The sequence below is a fragment of the Haliaeetus leucocephalus genome, unplaced genomic scaffold, assembly GCF_000737465.1.
Source record: "Haliaeetus leucocephalus isolate CR32 unplaced genomic scaffold, Haliaeetus_leucocephalus-4.0 Scaffold473, whole genome shotgun sequence".
NCBI classification, from domain to species: domain Eukaryota; kingdom Metazoa; phylum Chordata; class Aves; order Accipitriformes; family Accipitridae; genus Haliaeetus; species Haliaeetus leucocephalus.
In genome coordinates, this window is record NW_010972909.1 from 8,167,823 (window position 1) to 8,189,363 (window position 21,541).

Below are 21,541 nucleotides of genomic sequence, written 5' to 3' on the forward strand. Positions count from 1 at the left end.
TATACTATCCCAGCTTCTCATACTGTCATCCAGAACTTGGAAGTATAACTACAAAAGTCAGAACCTTTGTTATACTGGGGGTGGTCCGTTGTGTTGAAGTCCTGTATATGGCCACAACAGTTGCTGTAGTGAAGTCCAGGAGTCCCCAGTCCCTACAGGTGCTGCGTCTGCTGGTCTTTGAAGAGACAGCCCAGTGATGAAGCTTGTAAGAGCAGCAAGCAGTACCAGGATGGAAACGGAAACCCAGAGAGTTTTGTTAGCATTGGAAAAGGAAGTCTTGAAATGGGATACCCACGATGATATTAAATTGCACCTGCACAGAACAGTAAGTCATAAGAGTAGTTCAGTTTTTCTTCAAAACTTGGAAGCTATCTTCCCACCCCAGTCCCTCACCCCAAAAAACCCTAAAGCAAACCAGACCCCACAAACAAACATACAGATCCTTCACTACCAAAAGTGACAAGGTTGTTACTGTATGAGAGCTGTGTACAGTGGTAGTTTATGTTCTGGGTTTAAAATGCAGACTTCAGTAAGCAAGTTCTTGCTAAGCTATTTAGGTGACTGACCCAACTTGTAAGTCCACCCATGCTCTCTGTACCACACACAGTTTCTGAAGAGGATTCACAAAGCTGCCTTGCAGATAGTCAAGAAATCTTGTTTGTAGAAAGCATTGAAAGTGTAGGGCTTTTGTTTTCTAGGGCTTTGGTGCCTTCCATAAGGTTAGGGAGAAGTCATACCCTCACAGGTTATCCAAATCCTAGACCTCTCATGACATTGGGTATCTCCATCCTTTATCAAACAATAGAAAAAAAATCATATTTGTTCTTGCTGTCTTCTCACTTTTACCCACTAGCATAATTGTCTTGTCTCCCCTTGATCAGGAACACTCACAGGGGAGGCTTAGCATTGTATATTCATATGCAATAAACAGTTTCTCTGCAGAGACAGCAGACCTCCTTTCCTGTAAGGGAGAGGCTTCCAGGGGATACTTGTTTAGGACAGCACTCTCTTGATTTAAGATATTCAGAGAAATTAGCTGCAATAATCTAGAGTTAGGCTTGATAACTACTTGCACCTCAGTGTGTACCAAAGCTGCTAGTAAGTTTTGCACAGGCCTCAAATCCTTGATCATTTTTACAAGAGTACATGCTAGCATGACCTAGTAGCCTAGCTATAGCAGCTGTCACAGAGCAACCAAACGAGGTGGGATCATAGCATGAGGCTTCTCTTTACCTCACCATTTAGGATGGGTAATGAATCCCCAGGGGCAAGTCTCTGGCACCCGAGATCACTCATTCCCAGTTGCTTTGTTTAAGAAATGGGCATTAACAACCAAACCAAAGCTACAGCTTTGCTTCCTCTTCCCATGTCCACGACCCAAACATTGCTTTACTTCACAATGATGTGAGAAAACTTACACTGACTCTAGGTTCCATTTTGACGAATGTTTTCCTTTTTCAGAGACGCTTTCCTTCCTGGATGGTGGTTCTTGTACTTCAGCAGGTGATTCTGATGGCTCATTTCTGTAAGCAAACATCAACAATTCCAAAGCTTTTCCATCAAGCATTCAATTTGACAGAGCTCACAGTAGCTTGACTTTATAGCCCTGATCAGGCAGTGGACAGTTGAGAGTTCATTAAAAATAAACCAACCAACCTGCACACACACCTTGAAGGAGGTTGCTGTTAAACTTACTTTGTTTCAGAATGTTCGTCTTCATACTCTGCCCAGGAATACGTGCTAATGAACCGCTGTAGTGAAGGACGCTTCTCATTTTGCTTTGCTCCTAGTCGCCCCCTGTCATATTTTAAAAAAATATTTGTCTTAATTTCCCCATCAGATATATAGCAGGAAATTAGAAATTCAACAGCAGCCTACTTGCTTGAGTAGGCCTTAGACAATTAAGTTTCAAAATTAGTTGCCTGAAATTAAAGGTGTGGTTTTTTTTTTTTAAACCAAATCCATCAATGCCAGCTGCCTAGTTTTCATATTCTAGTTCTAATGCAAAACAGTCAGGGTAATTAAAAAAAAAAAGCTGTAACATTTAGTCACGAAGGCTCATTTACCTATTGAAGCATGTAAAATTAACATGAAAGATGCAGCCTAAATGTTATTATGCCTCAAGATGCTCCATAAGCTGCTTAATACAGACACAGTTTGAGTTGAAAATTTAACCGTATTCAAAGACAAGGCCAAGTAACTTTACCAACTGCTTGATCTCCTGTTGAATTTATCAGTCCGTTCATCTCCATCAAGTTCATGGAGTTGGGCCTAGAGAAGAAGTGACACACTTACTGCATTGGCATTTTCATGCTTCAGCCCAGCCAGTTTTGAGAAGGTAAAGCACCTCACCATCTGGGAGCCCTTACTTACCAGCGGCAACCCAATACCTGCACTTCCAGCACTCCTAGGCAATGTTGCAATGCTAACTCTTCGTAGGGATGATGATGGCTATACAAATAAGAGGCATTACTGACTATCAAGGAATGACTGGATTACTCACTGATCACATAAAATACCATCTGTTTTTATACAAACTGTATAAAAAAAAAAAGATGTTGATACTTAGCTTGAAGTAACACACAGAAAAGAATCAAATCATATTCTTGAATAAAGCAGTATTTTTCCCACATTAACTGCTCCCCCCCCCAAGCACCTGAAGCGAGGCTGGCTACCCAGCTTCCAGCAAAATACCAAAACTGAATGTGTCTAAACCCCCCTAATGGTGCTCACAGGAATTCCTACAGTCAGTTGCTCCCACCTATTTTTTTTTTTATCTTTCCATGCTAAATCCTTTTTCTCTAACCCCAATGAGAGAACAACATGCGAACAATATTTCTTAACCACTGCATGACAGCACAGCCATTTCAGCTTCTGTGAAATGTCATTTTCTAAGTGGGACTACATGCAGTTCCCTTGGGTTGGGGGGGGGGCAGGAGTGATTGAACATATCCTCATATTTGATGACATCAGCCCATATTTGAGACAGAAAACCACTGAGTCAAGCATGTAGCAGAGCACCAGCAAATGACAAAGCAAAGAAAAACACAGAACACACAAAAACACACTTGAAGTTTCATGTTAGGCTGTAAGGGCCATTACCTTAAAGTTAAAAGAATTTGGTAGCTTTTTATTTGTAGATTCATCTGTGAAGAGATCAAACATCAGAAAGGCTTACAGGAATGCCGTGAGCTTTATTTGCAACTAAAGGTCTGACTTTTTGCAGTGTCTGTTTAAGCAAAGAGTGTATCAGAGTACTCTTGGAAAGCAGAAATGAGATTTCAGGAAAAAACTTCCTATTTCATTAGATAAGTTCATAATATTCACACATTATACATGCTCTACAAGCATCAATTTCTGTTGCTATCATTAAATGTATTCTTCTAATATTGAGGCAGTGTCCTATTACAGGACAATCCTTTACAGTCAGGAAGGAATGGCCTGTGATTCAGAAGGCTCCTGTGAGGATTTTCCTGGTGTGTAAGACTGACCTTTCTGCTTTTAAAAGTACATGCTCTATTTTTCAGAGGAATTTAATACTTCTCTGGCAAAGCCACAAGTGCACAGTGCCATCTGAAAACGTGACCACTGTATCATCTGCTTGAAGGGGGAAATTCAGAGCACCTGCACTTACAGAGTCTGTAATTTGTATTTAGAAAAGAGCAGGAAGCATCTGTAGAGATCAAAGCTCAGCTACCTAGAAATAGCTACTGGCAATGCTCCAGTGTGAGTGAGCACCCAAATTTACTGCTCACAGGGAATAAGATTATCACCACCACATGCAATGCACTTTTCTAAAAGCCAGAACATTACTGCATACTTTCAGTGTTGCTCCCCACCCTGAGATTCATGACAGTTTACATACAAGTCCAATTTCTGAGAGTTGTTTCTAATACTGTTTGTAAGTTGCTATTTTTCCTCTATTTTTAGGAAAGGAAATACAACAGTAATATAACCCCTCCACCTAACATGTTAAGCTTCAACTAGATAAGGGTCTATCTGGCAGGTGCTAGAAAGAGGAAAGGCGAAGCAGCTTTTCTTAGTTACCTCGATCTCCAAGAGTATTAAAAGATCTCTCATTCTGGAGCAGGACCTGTTTCAGCTCCTCAAGTTCTGCATGTTCTTTCGCGTACATGCGCTTCAGGTTTTCTACATGTTGAATCATTACTTCCACAGCCTTGCTGACACGGCTTTCCTAGCAGAGCAAGTGCAACAGCAGTAGGACAAGAAGTGGCTATTTGAGGAACTGCATCATGTTTAGAGTTTAAGATTTCCCACCGCCCTTAGCCATCTACTCTCATTTTGTAGCACTATGATGCAACATCCTCTCACTTTCGTCCACCCTTTCAAAGTTTCACTACAGCCCATCTCCCAACACATGCCCAAGTTACACAGGTGTCATTTCTCCAGTGATTACTCTTATCCCCAGATAAATTGGTCTTCATTTTCCAAGCCCTTACAACTCCTCCTCATCTTTCTCTGATCTACAGTCTCAGCTGCCACCACGCATTTGCTGGTATTGCCAAGTCATATTTTCATGCTGTTCTTTGGCATTATACACAATTACACATAACATTTGAGCAGGTCTTTGTAAATTTCCATAGATCTAGCTTATTAGCTGCCCTTTCCATAAGCCACAGAAATACCATTAGAGCATCAAGACTACTGTTACCACACTGCATTCTTGTGCTTTCTACTGTATAGATCCCTCTGCTGCAAATTCTTATTTTGATTTTTGTTTGTTTGCATTTTGTTTTAAATCAGGACCATATTTCTGTTGTGTGTTTTTGCACAATGCTAGCGCAACGTAGCTGCTCTCAGTGCCTGGCATTCCTTACAACAATACAAACAGTGATCTGAGAAGAGAAAGCCAGGACTAAGCTGTACTGGTCAGTCTGCATTACATACATGAGATTCTCAAATCTAATTCTGGAATCAGCAGCCTAGCAAACAGATACTGCTATCCCTTTTACATCTAGAAGCTTTTAACTTTGTACAAAATACATTTACATGGAAACAGTTACCTGATTAATAGCCCCCAACATCTCCGCTCTACTGGCAACTCGGGCTGCATACTGGCTAAGGAACTGCAAGCTTTTCTGCAACTTCTTAATAATCTCCTGCGCTTGGTTATCTTCTTCACACAAAGGAACTAAAGCCTAAGAGGCATATTGATAAGAAAAACAGTGTGAGCTTTTAGTAGAGAAAAGAGGGTGAACCCAACTGATGACAGTGAGGAATTATGTTCAGGCCCACACAGTCACAAGATAAGCAGCCAACATCCTTGGTCAGTGTAACTCGGATACAGACCTCCAGTGGGCAGAGACTTCAGTTTACCTAGCATAAAATCAGCTGAAGACAGGGGTTCTTGCCCAGCACGTGTGCAATAGAAAATTTCCCCACTGCCTGAGCACACAGTACACTCAGATGAAGGCTACCCCTCAAATGCAAAGTCTCTCATATTTCGAGCGCATCACTTAAGAACTTCGTTCAGATTTGCTTATAACATATTACACACACACAAATCCAAAAAAAAAAAAAAGCCATATTAAGACAGACACTTTCACAACCATTCATCCCATCCACCCTACCAGCCTTGGCCAATACTAACCTCTAACATCTTTAAAGCATTTGTAATCTCCTTTTTCAAATTTTCTTCAGCCAAGTCTCGGGACCTTTCTTCAAGCCTCACTCTCTTGTCCAAGGTAAACAAGTCACATTTAAAACCTAAAGACAACCGCAGAAATTCAGCCTGTTGTGGGAAAGGAAAAGATTTCAGAATAGTCCAAGTGATGCAGAAGCTTTTAAAGTATATTTGGATACTGACATGACATTTGGGACTATATGCCACGAACAAAGTTACAGGAGAGATACAGAAAAGAAAGCAAACATGGCCCACTTCCACAAAGCCCATCTTCCCATCTGTAGTGATGGGGAAAATAATTTGCAGGCAGAATAGGTGATATCCTGGCAGCACACAGAGTGCCATCTGTGTCTTTTGACAAAACTGTCTTAAATAAGCACATTCTGCCTGGGAGGAGGTCACAGCTAAGCTCCTTCAAGCTTGCAAACAAATGTTTCAGTAGCGAGAAATCTTTTGTTCAGTTTTACAGATTTCCACCTTTACCCATCCCTTCCAAATTTTCTATTGGGCTTGGAAAGACAGATTTAAGAAGCCAATTTATAGAAATACATCCACTTTAAGCTACTCAGCACCACTGTTTTATATAGGACGAGATATTAATCAGGGCTTATCGACAAGATCTTCCTGTTGTCTGAGAAACTTAAGAATACAAGCAGTTGAGACTTACCTCCACTTCTTTCTCGTTAGGAGAGTCACTGTAGAATGAGAAAAAGCAATCATGTAACAGACTGCAGCTTTAAATTCATACCTGCAGGTGATCACTGAAAGTCAAAACACTTACAGCTCATTTTGCTTTGTTTTATCTGCTTTAATGCCACCTGCAGCAGGTGAACTCCCTGAGAAGAGAGGAAAAAAAGTTCTCAGATAAAAGTAAAAACACAGCTCCCCCAAAACAGCCTGTGAAAGTCTTTTAAGCTCCAGCAGAAACCACTGTTAAAGATGTCCAGTGTTAAGCTCTTGCCACTAAAACCAATTTGTGTACCTCAGAGTACATTAGGGTTAGCGTCAGTAAGACAGCACAGCACTGTCATTTGTACAAAGCCCCAAGAGTTAGTTGTTTAGTTGGCTTCAGCTGGCATTTAATTAGTACAGGAATGATTAAATATAGGTTTTGGTTTAAGTCCCCAGCCTGTAGGTTCAGGATGTTACAGGCCTTACTACATCACTAGCTTTTAGAGAACTCCAAAGGCAAAAGGTGAGGTGATTAGAAGAGCAGTGACATCTAAGCACAGTTCAGTAGAAACATCACCCTGCTTATCTATATCATATTACCCCAAACTCTAGCTAGTACAAAGGATGCTGCTTTACAAATATGTGGGGAGGGCAGGCACGCCAGAACTGTTTCAAATATTCCAACTCCTTTGCAACGTCTAAGAAATTTTCCCTCCTGTCTAAAGGAAGATGGAGCTGGTTAAATCAGTATCTGTAGAAATCAGAGAAGCAGGTTTTGCACGATAATGTTTTCCTTCTCTCCACTGTTAATCCATTTTGATCTCTAACTGCAGCTACTATTCCTTAAAACAAAACTCCCTCATAATAATCGGCGTGGGGCAGGCAGCTCTCTGCACATCTTTACGCAGCCCTTGACACAGATGACCAAGGCATGTCCTCCAGTGAGTGACACAGACATGTTCAGCAAAAAACCTCTTACCTTTCCTACTGGGAACCACGGCTGGTGCTTCCTCACTCTGCTCTTTATTACTTTTCTTTTCCTGGTCCACCTCCTAAAGGCATATCAGAGAATAGTTACAGCAAGGGAGCAGCCACAACACCACTGGAGGGGCCTGGCCCCTCCGGCAGTATTTTTCTTTGTCACTGCTCAGGCAAACCAGTTCTATGTTTCCCTGTCACTAGGACTCTTACCAGATCTTGCTTTAAAACACTTCGAAACGCGGTTTTGTGTTCTTCCATTACAGGGCAGAATTCCTTCTTGGTCAGATCTGCTCCTGGGGAAAAACATTCCTAAAACCAAATGTAATGACAAAACCAAAACAAGACTGCAACACCCAGCATACTAGCCATGGACCAACAGGGCTAAAAGAAATTGCAGCAAATGCCGGGAGAGGGCATTAAGAAGGAGAGGCAGCCACAAAGAACACTATAAAGACATAAAAGAAGAAGTGTGATGATAATTATATTTGGCTTGGAAAAAATTCCAATAAGAAGTGTTACGTGTCTACAAGTGAGAATATTACTCCTGGTTGTAGTTGCTCTAGTAGAAGTTGTAAGAGTTACAGTAATATTCCCTTGGATAAATGAATTTCATTATTTTGCTAGCAGCACAGGAGGGTTTTTTGTTTGTTTGCTATTTAAAGAGACAGTTTATAATTAATTTTTATTTGGAATTCTATAAGCACAGGAATATGTAAAAAAAAACCCCACCCATCCACAGACTTAACAGAAGCGATAAGTATTTGTAATTCTCTTCTTTCATGTTACAGAATATCAGACGAAGTCAAGAAATAGATGCTCTTCTGTTACAGAGAGGCTTGAGCACAACCAGCTCATGAAATGCATACAGTTATGGTATTTCAGGTGTCCATAAGCTTCAGACATAGTCTGCCACTTGGACTGTCCTTTGTGCGTAAAAATGGAACTAGCAGGGTGCTGATAGAGCCAAAAAAATAATTTTTTTCCCAGAAGATGAGTGGTGATGAACAACTGATAAGTTCAGGAACTGATGATGCCAGTTCAAATGCAACACAAACTTTCAAGTGCTGCAATTTAGAAAAGCTTTAAAGCAAGCAAAAATAACCTCCAGGAAGATTTAAAAAGGAAAATATTTAAGAAACTGAAGAAAGTCTGAGAATCACCTAATTTCTTGTGTAGCAGTAACCCTGGTAGCTATTTATACCTTTTAGAACATCTAAAGTTTGGGGTTTTTTTCCTGTTCTGTTTATGTAGTCATATGCGCGCACACACACACACGCACGCACACAGATGCAAGCCAAAGAAATGGCACAGGAAGAAAACAAAAACAAAAAAACACCTTCAGGTTTGAAGTGCTTTCTCTTTTCATCCTTCACATGAACAACCACCTCTGCTTAGCACTCCCTTTTGTCCCTACTGATTTTTGCAGCAGCCCTACATATCTGACCTGGCTCCCAAGCACCTTTACAAGACATTGTGTGGTACTAGCGAAAACCACAAATGGAGATTCATCAGTGTATCTGTTCTAATACTAGAAACACTTTCTATTCAGAGATGTACAACAGGCAGCAGGATTCTCTGACTTTAAAGCTGTTTGGACTCTTTCTGATCTGTTTTGCATATCTGTTTCCTCCTTGCCAAAGGCACCTAGACCACATATGAAAATTAACAGTAGAGGCAAACTAGTAGAAAGAAAGAATGTTTAAGTGAGGGGACTGAATTAGATTTCAGGAAAATAGTACTAAAGAAAGAAACAAAACCAAACAAGAAATGACGACAGAAAGTCTTATGTTTAGGTAAATGTTAAAAAATGGTTACAAAGAAGCATGCACACATATTCTGTGCCAGTTATTCAAATCAGCTTTTTTTAAAAATAGCTTAAATACACTGTGTACATGTACTTCAGTTTTGGTTTGCTTTTAGTTTTTAAGTGGAAGAAACACCATCAGATCTAGTAAGACTAATTCTGGGTGTTTATGGCTATAGCAAGAGACGGAACCATACACAAAGGCCTCTATCCTCATCGCTCCTCTTGACCCATCCCAGCTTCTTGTGCACTAAGCATCAGTTTTGAAAGCGAGGAAAGTGTTCTTTTGCCTAGGTGTGTCACTAAACTTTTTAAAGGCATGAAAACATTCTCTCTCCTCCCAAAATTGCCTGGGGTTTAGTACCGACACAATGTTTTGCCAGCTGAGCAAGCATCAGTAATTCACGTTTACTTCTTGCAGTGCTGTACTCTACTGGCTTCCTGCAAATAGGTAAAGCCTTATGCCTACTCAGAGTTTCAGGGAGGGTTGAGAGAACTCGCAGGCAAAAGCATGTACAACAACAGAAAATCACAAGTTGTCCGCAAGTTATTTTTCTTAGTCAGCTTCCTTACTTCAAAGATGTGCTGGAAGCAAGCCCTCTCCTCACTGCGCAAGTGCCAGTGTGCTGCAGCAGTTACTGTACCTGGTACAGGACCAGCTGGATCCTTATCGTTGTTTTTCTCCATTGCTACAGAAGTTGGCACATCTTCCTCTCTTTCACGTAAGCACTTGGGTGATTTTCCCTCTGTAACAAGGCAGCCTACAAATATATCAGGCAACAGAAGACAGAGCTCTTACTGTTCAGTAAGCATGCAGACTCGAGCATATCTATTTCCAACACTTTCAGTGCAAAAAGTTCATACGTCTGTGCCCCAAATTAAGTGCTCACCCGTCACTGGTGCAGTGCTTTCCACAGAGGATGTCAGAACTTCTTGGGGTGATGTTAAGTGATCACTGCCAAAACATAATTCTTTCAGATACTCATCCATATTACACAATCTTGATAAAGGCTTTTATAAGCTTGCACAAAACCTGACCTGGATGGGATCAGACTGGCTGGTAGTGTTGGCTCTCCACCATCAATCTTAACAGAAAGAGAGAAGAGTTAGTATCAGGGAAACAGTTGCTGTGCAAGTAGAAAATTTGTATGTCAAGGTTTTAATAATTCCCCCAGCCGTACCTAAATTATTTCAGCAGTGAAGAACTAGATGGTAAGTGCATGCAGATTCATCTGCTAGTCTAAAGCCATCTATACATAAAGTATGTAGCTTAGCATGTTATCATCATTAGGAGCGATAACAAGATTTCTGCAGAAACATAATCTCAGGAATATCATACTTAGACATGTATTTTTGTTCCTCACTTCATGTTTTGCTTCCAACACACATTTTCAAATGACCAATGCATGTGTTACCACACCATTGTCCTATCTTAATGCTGTGCATCAAGATATATCAATTTTCAAGGTCTTGACCTCAAACCCTACGAATGAGTTACACAGATCTTCACTGGGCTATAGATGTCAGACTTGTTTAGGTAAATAAAAGTGTTACTATTAACAGCTCGACTGAGCAGATGATCCAGAATGCAGAAAACTTGCATGTTGCGTTGTACATTTTAGCGTCTGTCTTTGAATGACACTAGTTTTCAATATTATATATAACAATTACCTAGCCATTTCAGTAGGCTTCAGGCCTCCTCCAGGACAGTATGCAAACAGCAGAGAGGAATTAAGCAGTTAAAGGCTGGTACATAGTTTTGCTCATGTTCCTTTAGCCACTACAGTGCTGTTCTGGACCCGAGTCTTATCACGTCACAGACAAAACCAACATCCTCTTAAGTCTTTTAATATGGCAAGGGAGATACTGAATGGAATATATCCCTTTTCCTCATTTCAGCCTGGATAACTCCATCTTGCTTATTCAATTGATAGATTGGTCTCTCTTTATGGGTGAAAATACAGGGTGAAACAGAGGTTTAAAGGGTTAAGTCGGTAATGACTTTTGATGAACTCCACCCACGGCTGAAGAGGAGTGCTGAATAGGAAAAAAAACCCCAAACAACAAAAAACCACCAACCAAAAACCCCAAACCAAAAAAACCCACCCGTCTCCAAGCAGAGAAGGTATGAAATTAGCCAGCTTTGGGTAGCTCCCTACATATCAAGTGTCTAAGAGCACTACTGAAGTCGGGGAGGGGAGGGGGCTGCGACAACAACAGAAAAACCATATGAGCGAGCGATCACCTATGTTCTGGTATCTTCCCTACTCCCTCAAACCTCTTCAAAAGGACCCAGGAAACCCAGCAAAGTAGAAAAGGAGGTGACCAAGGCCCCCAGTCACTTCTGAGAGCAACTGACTGCTCCCAGCATCAGCAAGTGCCTTCCCTCTCCTCTCTGCTCACCCACCCATCAGAGCTCGACTGCACTCACAGAGCCTTGCCCCAGCCAGCTGGATGTTTCCTCTAATGCAAATCCAGGCTATTTTTATTCTTCTTTGAATTCTCTATCAAGCTTAAGGAAGTACAACATCGTGTTTGCCTTGTTCAGGCCATTAGGTCTACAGGAGTACTGGGGAAGGAGAAGGTGAAAATTAATAGCATGTTGGAATGAAAAACAAAAAGAAATCTAAAGGGCTTTTAAAAAAGAAACACACACACCCCTACCTCCCACCACCCAAACAAACAAAAACCCCCTTGCAACACCTGGAACTGACTAAAGTGATACATTATTCTACATGCCCTTCCCTCCCCAGGTAATCACATGGTCAGTGGATTCTGTTTCCAGTAAAGGAAAATCCTCAATTCAGTTTTTAAAACCCCATACTGACTATTAGGATTGTGAGCTCCCCTGGATTGCACAGGGTACTCTTAAAGAGAAACAACAACAAAACCCCTTGCATTCTAGATTTCCTAATAAAATCTTTTTGCACGGGGCATTAGAGAATGGTGGTTCTTCCCAGTAAAAGGATTGTGTCAGAGAAGATCCTGCAGTACAACCCTAACCACTTTTTCCTCCTCCATCCCTTCGAATAGCATAATAATACAAGGATTCTCTATCATAAGACAAATTCTGGCCACAGTCTTGTATAACTCCTCCCAAACGAGCAATAACATTTGGAATGCCTATCATCTAGTTTTTAGACTGTGATACAACTTTCACATTTATAAATGAAAACAAGTATAAAAAGCTCAAGCTTCATCTGCCTCTCACAAGAGCTCCTTTAATAAATATTCCCTAAACTCGTACAGTGACAATGCTTTGACAAAATAATTTGAGTTACTCACATGCTGAAGGGCTTGATCTGCTCAAACATATCTGCAACCACAGTGTAGTAATAATAATAACAAAAAAAACCAGGGAGACTTTTCCTATTAAACAAGGATATTCAAATTTTGCTGCACGTCACAGTTTTTAGAACAGTTACTGGACACAGTCCATTTGCCTTTTCTCTGGGGCAAGCTTTAACATTTTCATTTTCCCCCTCTAGAATACTCACATGGAAAGTTTTTTTAATATAAAAAAAAGAAGCAAAAATGGAAAATGACATTTCTGAGCCCAGCTGTAGTTACAGAAAGCTCCAGAGCAATGAAGCACAGGCATTTCAGATGACTTTGCAAGGCTGTGATAGGACTGGATAAAGCAAGAGCGCTTGAGATGATCCTCTTTAAAGTAGCTTAAGTAGTAAGAGCACAAACTGAGTTCCTCCCCTGCTTTACCCCACCCAAGCAGTGTGCCGAAACCACAGGCAGTCCCCACCACTCTTAGTTTTTACCCTCACTGCACTTTCTGCCTTGATTTGCCACTACAACCAGATCACTGCTGCACTTGCAGGTACCACACACCTGCTAGGAGAGGTCTGAGGTTGCCTGCTCACCAGTCTTGCAAAGGTTATTTCCAGGTTCACAGAAACCACTGACCAATATTCTTCCATCATCACCACCAACACCGGCATTTGTAAAACTAATTAGAAGCCCTGTGTGGCAGGGCTGAGGTCTAGATTTCAGAAGTATTGTGACACTGAGCACAGAGCATAACTAGGTGTGCTGAGCTGCAGCTCATCTTGCTGGCGCCATGAGAAGGCCAACTGACAGCTCAAGCTGTAGATGCAGGATTCAATACAGCAGTGAAGGCATATCTGAGCACATCAGCTGAAAGAAAGTTTTCATATAGCAAAGATGCCATTTTTTAGCTGTTACATGGCAGCTGTGGGAGAAAGTGCAGAGAAAGGCAGCATTTACAACTAAAACATCTTGTGGCTTCTTGCAGGTGGATAAAAAGAGCAAAATCACTCAGACTTCCCTGGCAGAACTGAGTATTACTACAGAAACAGCACTGTCTCAAGCCTTGAAGCCATGTTTAAAATACTCCCCAGCTAAAAGCATGACCCAGATGCATGTGAACATCAAGACATTTAGGTCTATAACTACAGTATTACACCTTGGAGCAGTGCCAATTTATAGCTTCTGGATCTGGGCCTGAGTAAGGCACTACATGCTTGAACCCATTCAGAACCACATCTCGGGCATCAGAGACAGCACTCACCTCAGTAAGTGAAGAGTCCGTCATTGTAATGGAAACAGGAAGGTCTGCATCAGTATAGTTAGCAGCAGAGCATATTTTCCACCTGGCAATACACATTTTATTTGCATATTGCCCAAACAACAGCGAGCTACATCGCCCGTTTTCCTTAAGCACGTAACAACTGAAGTCACCACTATCTGTATAGTCAGACAGCTGGTGTCTCAGAGAAAGACAAATTCATCACTAACCATCAATCCCTCCCCCGAACAGCAAGAACCACCACCAGTCCTCCTCCCAACCTCCTCCACATTGCACAATTCTACAGAAAACCAGTGGCAAAATCTTCAAGAGCTGCCGAGTCTTTTGCTGCAGACTGTCTGCCTCTGCATCTTCAGGAACATCCTTATCTTTTAAAATATTCACTGACAATAGCTAGCTTTCACAATCTTAAGCAGTTCAATCTCTATTTTAAAGATCGAAGGAGGCAGCTTGACAAGCAAAGACCTCAGAATTCCTGCTCTAAACTCTGAAAAAAAAAAAAAAGTAACTCCTCAAAGCCAATAGGCTTTTGGCTCCTAAATGGGAGTGTCAGTTGTGAGTTAAACACTGGAAATAAACACAAGAATACCTACCTCATGCCTCAGTTCTCCAGCCATGAAATGGAAATGCCATCACTGTATTTGGCTGGTGGTCATACCAACAGTCTCAGTAAAAGGTTTTACTATTACTTGTGTGAATAGAAGCAAAACGTTACCCCACAGCACCGTTAGCTGACTTCCGAGTGTCCAGTATATAAGAGACGTTCTGCTGTTGAAGTCAGCATGTGCTGGGGATAGAGCTTTCCCTTAGAACCTGCTAGATCCTGTGGCTCTTCCACCCTTCGCCCCAAAGAGGTAATTCTGCCATCTTACTTGCACCCCACTGATGTCACATCTGAAGTGGATGCGTGTTGCAGATTGCGGGTTTCAAATGTGCAGCTGCCAGAGCTCCGTCTACAAGGCTGATCCCAGCTGTGCACAGAAGAGTTATTTGGGCATGAGGTTTCCAAGGTCAGAGCATCTGTTAAGAGAGACAAGTGTGAAGGGTGGCAATCATGGGCAAAGTTGGATTTAGTTACATCAGTTTTTGACTAAGTCTAAAATGATCAAGAAGCAGACCAACCAAATACAGATTTATAATAAAGCAGCTCCTATCTTGGTATGAAAGGGTAGGTTATGCGGCCTTAGCATATTTTGTAGATGGAGAGTCTGCAGCACCTGAGGATGGGGATTATTCCATCAGTCAGGTTATGGAAACTTCCATGTGGGACAGCTTTGTTGTAGAGGGCTGGGAAATAGATCATCTTTTTTGTATCAATACTCAGTTGGTGCAAGCTGAGAATACCTGCCTTATTTGTGGCTGGATCGTGATATTACAGCAAGTTGCAAGAACTCTCTGAGTTTGTCCACTGAAACAGCCCTTTCAGAGCAGCAGTGCTCTTATAAGGAGCACGTACAGTCAAGCAAGATCTTCTTCCATTTCCCCCAGTATGGCATAGAATTACATTTGAGCATTTTTCAGTTTGTGTGAGAAGAGACTCTGTGTTGTACCAGCTTACTGCTGGAAGAAACACTTTGTCTGTAAAATCCCAAATGCAATCTGGAGTTCTGTGGCATTGCAACGCATATCTGTCAGTGGTTGTTTTTAATACTCATAAGGCTTGAGGGTTGCAGGGAACTACAAACACCTTATGAATGCAGGAGAAATCAACAAATAAAATTAATTGATTCTCAGTAGCTATGTTACCTGTTCAAGTTTTTAAACCAGAACTGACCTCAGCTCAGTAGCAAAGTAGCAGTACATCACTTGCTATCTCAGTGTGTGCCAGTCAGAGTGAATAGGAGGAACATAACTCAAGCCCTCTTGATCCAGACTGGCAAGCATCTTGTCAGGAATATACCTGGATATATGCTTTATATCAATAGTTCCTTAAGCTTTTGGGGACTCCTATTAGGTTGATACAGTCACCTTTTCAGGCCTTTCATTGCAAGCATTATAAACATGGTTCAGCCTCCTGGATTACACGCAGAAATAGCCTAAAGCCAACAATAGATTTTCCACACTCTACCAGGACGTTTACCACCATTGATACTGTTCTATCAACTCTTGCTGTATTTCAGGAGAGAGACAGAAAAATGGCCAACACCACCAGGTCTTACCTAGCAGAGGCGTACTATGCCAGCATGAAATATCCAAGGGCAGTGTCCCAGGAAGGCCAGTGCACAAGGTGGGTCCTTCACTCCACAGTCGTTTAGAGCAATGGAGCTGCTAATTGAAAAATAGAAAGTGCTGCTATTGTTCAATCACGGTGAATACATTAATACCATCAACTTCCCCCACACACGCACAGTTGCATCTGCATAATGTAATACTAACAGTTACACAAATGCATCATCTGTTGCTTTTTTGTCTAGAAAAGCTGACACCCTTAATGGGCAGAACAGATACAGGAAGAGGTAGAATAATTCAACTTTATATTTGCAACAGACATATTGGTTCAACCTAGGTCTGGAACTAGATACTACAAAACCAGGCAAGACGAGCAGGACAGGAGAACCAAAAATACCACCCAAATAATGAACCAAACCCCGTGAAAAAAAACAAAAAACCCCCAACCCTCCCAAAACCAAACCCCAAATAAACGACAAACCACTGCAAAAAAAAAAAAAAAAAAACCAACCAACCCAAAAACCAAAACCAAAACCAAAACCCAAACCAAACCCAACCCTTTCAGCGGAGCCGAGCCAACTGGACAGCCTGAGAAGGGGAACATTTGTCCAGTGTCCAGCACCTGCTACACAGGTCAGATTTCCCGCAGCAGGAGCAGGAGGGCAGCTCCAGCTCGGCCGCATGGAGACAAAGTGCTGCCCCCTCCACCCCTGCCCCTGAATGCACACCACTTGCTCTTTAGTGCTGAAGAGATGTCATCTGAAGATGGCTAGAGGAAACTTCTGAAGCAACACTTAACACAGCTGCATTTAACCTAATGTTGCTTAAGTGATGAAAAATGGAAAAGAAATTGGAAGATGTAGCCCCATCTTCAGCCTCTGATCCTTCTCAGAATGCAATTCATCAAATGCCAGTATTTTGTCACAGTGACTGTTCAGAAGCAATAGGAAACTGGTTTTGCAATAAAATTTTAAATATACTTTTGTATGTGTGTATTCATGTGCATGCATATACATAAATATGTACCTCAAATTATTTTTATTGAATGTTTAACTTCGCAAAGTTTCTCACAAGGAAAGTTATTCAATTCCTTTAGGTCATGAAAAAAAAATTAGGAACAAACAGAACTAGTGTCACATTTTAAAAAGGCTCAACAATGGTCATAGCAAGCACACTTACCTTCCTGTTTAGTGGCTCAGCTGATGTGGGCAGCAGACTGTAGTCAGATTCTAACTCTGCACAGCACTGTTGCATTAGAGAAATAGTTCAAGGCAGGCAGGTGTAGAAGAAAAAAAAAAGGTAAAAAAAAGAAGTAATACTACTACTGATTATGAACAAAATGGAATTTTATCTTTCTAATTGAACTATTATCAGCTATCAGGAAAACTATGCAGTTGTTTCCCCTTGCTACTTTCAGCCTTTAATTCTGCAGACCTTTATGCACAAACACAAGTTTTATTCACATGCAGCTGGTCCACAGTTTTGATTCTGCTCCTCTGATGCCCCTGTTACAGCCTAGGATACATTTTAGGATCTTCTGTTTGTCTTTATAAATACCTTGTTATTCTGTGTGAAATCCAGACCGTTCAGACTCTGAGCTATAGCGTTCCTTACTAGAGCTGTTTGAGGGAAAGAAAAGTCTTCCCACAATGTCTCCCCCTCCACCCCCTTCCAAACTTGAAGAAAGTATTTTTATTCAAAGCAAAGCACACCAGAGTTATATAATTTTCAACATATTTCCACAAGGTAATAACTGTTTCACTGCCTATTCCAGTATCTGGATACTGAAAAATATTTTATTAGAAAATTTTAAACATTTGTTTTCAAGACTGTCTGCAGAAGAGAGGGCTGATTGTGGGGGACAAATTACACCAATGCATCAGGGAAAGCTTCCCTCAGCCTCATTTGATGTGATCACCAACAATAGTTTACAGCAAAGACCAACACCACACCTGTTCGGTTCTAGCCCATTTTTTCCAGAAGGCTGAGGAAGGAAAATAATAACGTGCAGATCAGTACATACAGTTTACTGCCTCCACAGTTACATACATGTTAGAAAAGAAGAAATTAGATGCTGCCAAATCACTTGTAGTTCATCTCAGCTGTATACGTCCTTCCACCAGACCACCTCCTGTGCAAGTTTACCTTTTCTTCTCCCACCAAACAAGCATCATACCTGACAGAGCAATTCACAGAGTCGCCTTTGAAGCAGTTCCCATCTCAGTGCATTAGCAGTTGCTATGAAGAGACATTTACAAGTCTTACACGGTTCCTTATAATTTGATAACAAGCAGTTGGATGTTATAGTGTCTTGAAACCTGACTACTGCCTATTACTAACCCATTGTACTTTGCTTTAGTCTAGTTATACTTACAACAGTTTTTCACAGAAAAGAGAATTTTGAAAGTGCATTTTGTTTTGCGAGTTCCACCCTGCAGAAAACACTGGTCATTTCCTTCCCTGCAGTTATGTTTCCCCTTGCTATAAAGGGGAGGCAATGCTTGCCCACATCATCAGTGTTATGGTGCCACAATTCCCTCTGGAAATGGATGACTCCATTATGACTTGCTGGAAGAGAAGCATTCGTCCTTCCAATCTGACATCCTGTACAGAAGTTTTAAAGTCAATGGGCTGTATGTTATACTTAGAAACTTTCTTTGTTCAAGTTAGGTAATGCCAGGGCCTGCCTCTGCTGACTTCTACCTTGATATAAGTCTATCATAACTTTTATACCACAGCTAATAACGGGGGTGGGGTATGAGATTATTAGCACTGCCACTTCAGTGCCTAAGCAAAAATTGAAGGCAGCTCAGCAGCTTGTTCAGCTTTTTCACTGGATGAGGGCTGTAGCAATTAGTGGCAAGGCATGATTAGACATCTGAAACATAGAAGGACCTGTGCCAGGCTGACTTAGGTTGAGTAATAGCTTCCTTGGCCAACAGGTTCCCTACTTTCTCACTTCCTACCACACAGGTGGTAGGAAGTAAGGGAATGGAGTGGGTAGGTGGATGGGGAGACACCCCAGCCCAGCCCTTCAGTCAGAAGGGACACTAGACCTGTCTGGCTTTCTGCAGGAACCAATATAAAGCATTGTCCTCCCCCACTCCCATCCTTGTTTGTAAGCCCTGTTTTTCATAACACTTTGCAACTTCTCTACATATCTACCAGTTTATTTCTATTTATCTACAGAAAGAGATTTCTGCAAACTACCTGGAGTCATTTAAAGCCAAAGTCTTAGCCATTTTCAAGGTGGTGGTGGTTTTTTGGGGGGTCTTTAGTTTGGGTTGTTTTTTTTTTTTAAGTCTCTTTTTTGGGTCACAGTGGCACCAGTCTCTTCCACATGTCTGGGGATCTCTGTTTTCATTTACTCTAGCTCACTTTGCAGAAGAGCTTTGTCTACTCATTGCTGGAAAATGACACACTATTTCCTTTGTTATGCCTCTTGCAAAAAAAATAAAAAACCAACCCCCAAAAACTCAACCCACACTCCACAGTTTGAAGGAAGCAGTAAGCATGAAAGCAACGTGAGCACACACATGTGAACAATGCTAAAATACTGGTCAGAAGTCAAGCACAATCTGGAGCTGTTTCTGCCACATCAGTGCATAACGGTTGTGCCTTAGAGCTAAGGCATAGGGTCCCATGTAATTTTTCCTACAAGACAAATTGTAAACAACTTTATGTGAAACTATAATGCACATGCATGTTGAGCATCAGTCACATTGCCCTGGGAAATGCATGCCTGGGTCCAAATGTTAGTGGGCTTAAGTCAGTCAAATTTTTTTCCTATAAGCAATACACACTCCAGAATTTGGAAAGAAAAAGCCACATGTGGTGGAGTCAAACCACTGCATTCTTTAATTGCCCAAGCTTTTGAGGTGTTGGTGTTAGTAAGTGAGCAAGAGGTAGTATGAAGTTCCCATGGTTCCATAGCAGAAGTTGCACATGTACGATGCAATGACACAATTGCTTTCTACTAAAGAAAACAGCCTAATACCATGCAGTTACTCAAAAACACAAAGCAAATACAAGCAGCAAGCAGAATGCAGAACATAAAAATCAGGTCTATTTGGTACAGGAAGCTTAAGAGGGATGACTTTGTTAGGAATAAGGTGGGCTATTCAGGTGTGGGAACAGCACCTTTGGTAAAGGAGTGCCAGTGCCACCCGTGGAGTTACTAACCCTTCCTCCTAGGACTGGAGGTTTTGTTAGGAGGCTCTGCAGCTTTGGTCCAGCCCAACACCCACTCATTGGGATCCCACCTGATTCTCAGCCCAGATGCCATGGTTGCAGATCTCTTAAAAGAGAAGGGAAAATAGAAAGAAAGCCCCCTCACCCACGCCCACCCCCAAAAAAAGAGGAAAAAAAAAAAAAAAAAAAAGGCTCCACAGAGAATTTTACTGGATGACCTGCAGCTCAGTCTTATTCCCCCTTGCCATAACTAAACAATAAAGGATTTGCCCGTGCAAGAGTGAATGGTGGCACACTGCCGGCAGTTACTCACTTTTCTGGTCTTCCACCTTTTCTTGAAGCAACTGGCAAGTGCTTGCTAAAGCTGCATTCACATCCTTGAGTTTTTGCTGCTCAGAAATGGCTTCCTCTAACTTGCATTTCAAGGATGCGGCTTCCTCACAAGCAGAGTGAAAGGCTTCAACTTGATCCTCTGCCTAAGCACAAAACAATATTTAAGAAAAAAGACGGGAATAAAAAAAATAAAAAATAAAGCAGCCTGGCTAACACAAGGAGCCTCTACAGTTCATGTAAATGAAACCAAACTGCATCTGTTCTTTCTCAGGAAGTGATAAAGCTCCCTCTGAACTTCTGCATTTTTACGTTGGGGTGGACTGTGTATGGAAGCTATTTTTGGGTTTTTTTTTCTCTCTTTTTTTTTTTTTTAAGCCACCGCAAATATGCAATGCTGCCTCTTTCATCAGCAAACTGTTGTCACCACCCCCTCAAATTTTACTTCCTCTGCTGGTTCCACTTTTGCAACGAGGCGCTCCATTCCGAACATGCGATTTCCTTTCCCAAGAGCAGCGATGCATGGTACGTAACCTTTTGCATCTGCTTTCTTGTTCCCTGTGTAGAAGGAACTAGACTGTTCCTTACCTGTTTGCTGGCATACTCAAGCTGCTTTGTAGCTTTTTGCAGCTCTAAACCAAGGGCTTCTGCCTGGCCAGCAGTTTCTTCTTGTAACTGTTTGACAGTTTCTATCTCACGTTGCCTGCGGGGTGAGAGAGCACAAACCACAATCCATTCCTGATATTTTAGAGCAGGCATGCCTGGGAGATGACACACACTAGTTGTTGAGACACGCATCAAGAACCACGTTCAGCTGTTACATATTGCAGCTCCCCGGGATCCAGCACCAGGGACTTAGTTCTTGCTAAGCACAGTTGAACCCAGTAGGCAGACAAGGTTTTCTATAGCAGCTCCAGAATTTGGAAAGGGATGGAGGTTTTCCCTGGTTTCTCCCCAGCTGAACAGTGCAATGGCTGTGCCAGCCCCAGCCAGCTGGGTACCATAGCAGAAGCTCGTGGAACATCCAGAGAACTCTCAAAGAGCAAGAGCTTAGTGGGGCAAACTTTTGCGATTTAGTCAAAAGAATGCATTGTCTCATGGTTTGGAAAAAATAATTATTGGATATAGAGTCAATCATTCCAGCAAAGATACCCTAGAACTATTACTGCAGATACTCTGTAAAATACTG

General features: G+C 41.6%; 1 protein-coding gene across 1 annotated transcript in view; it reads right to left on the reverse strand.

The window, feature by feature from the left end:
* LRMP (lymphoid-restricted membrane protein) overlaps nt 1-20,964 on the reverse strand; it is a 22,531-nt gene extending 1,567 nt beyond the window's left edge. The window contains exons 1-23 of the mRNA XM_010575422.1: nt 20,941-20,964; nt 20,336-20,498; nt 18,008-18,069; nt 17,011-17,076; nt 15,822-15,930; nt 14,535-14,682; nt 13,645-13,726; nt 10,140-10,186; nt 9,992-10,056; nt 9,746-9,862; nt 7,508-7,590; nt 7,296-7,368; nt 6,426-6,480; nt 6,312-6,339; nt 5,612-5,752; nt 5,025-5,159; nt 4,048-4,195; nt 3,103-3,146; nt 2,374-2,451; nt 2,207-2,271; nt 1,696-1,797; nt 1,419-1,523; nt 65-313 (exon numbers count right to left, since the gene is read on the reverse strand). Coding sequence (XP_010573724.1) covers nt 70-313; nt 1,419-1,523; nt 1,696-1,797; nt 2,207-2,271; nt 2,374-2,451; nt 3,103-3,146; nt 4,048-4,195; nt 5,025-5,159; nt 5,612-5,752; nt 6,312-6,339; nt 6,426-6,480; nt 7,296-7,368; nt 7,508-7,590; nt 9,746-9,862; nt 9,992-10,056; nt 10,140-10,186; nt 13,645-13,668 — 1,554 coding nt within the window. The 5' untranslated portion in view covers nt 13,669-13,726; nt 14,535-14,682; nt 15,822-15,930; ... (2 more) ...; nt 20,336-20,498; nt 20,941-20,964 and the 3' untranslated portion in view covers nt 65-69. The remainder of the gene's footprint in view (nt 1-64; nt 314-1,418; nt 1,524-1,695; nt 1,798-2,206; nt 2,272-2,373; nt 2,452-3,102; nt 3,147-4,047; nt 4,196-5,024; nt 5,160-5,611; nt 5,753-6,311; nt 6,340-6,425; nt 6,481-7,295; nt 7,369-7,507; nt 7,591-9,745; nt 9,863-9,991; nt 10,057-10,139; nt 10,187-13,644; nt 13,727-14,534; nt 14,683-15,821; nt 15,931-17,010; nt 17,077-18,007; nt 18,070-20,335; nt 20,499-20,940) is intronic.
* Nucleotides 20,965-21,541: the final 577 nt, after the last annotated feature.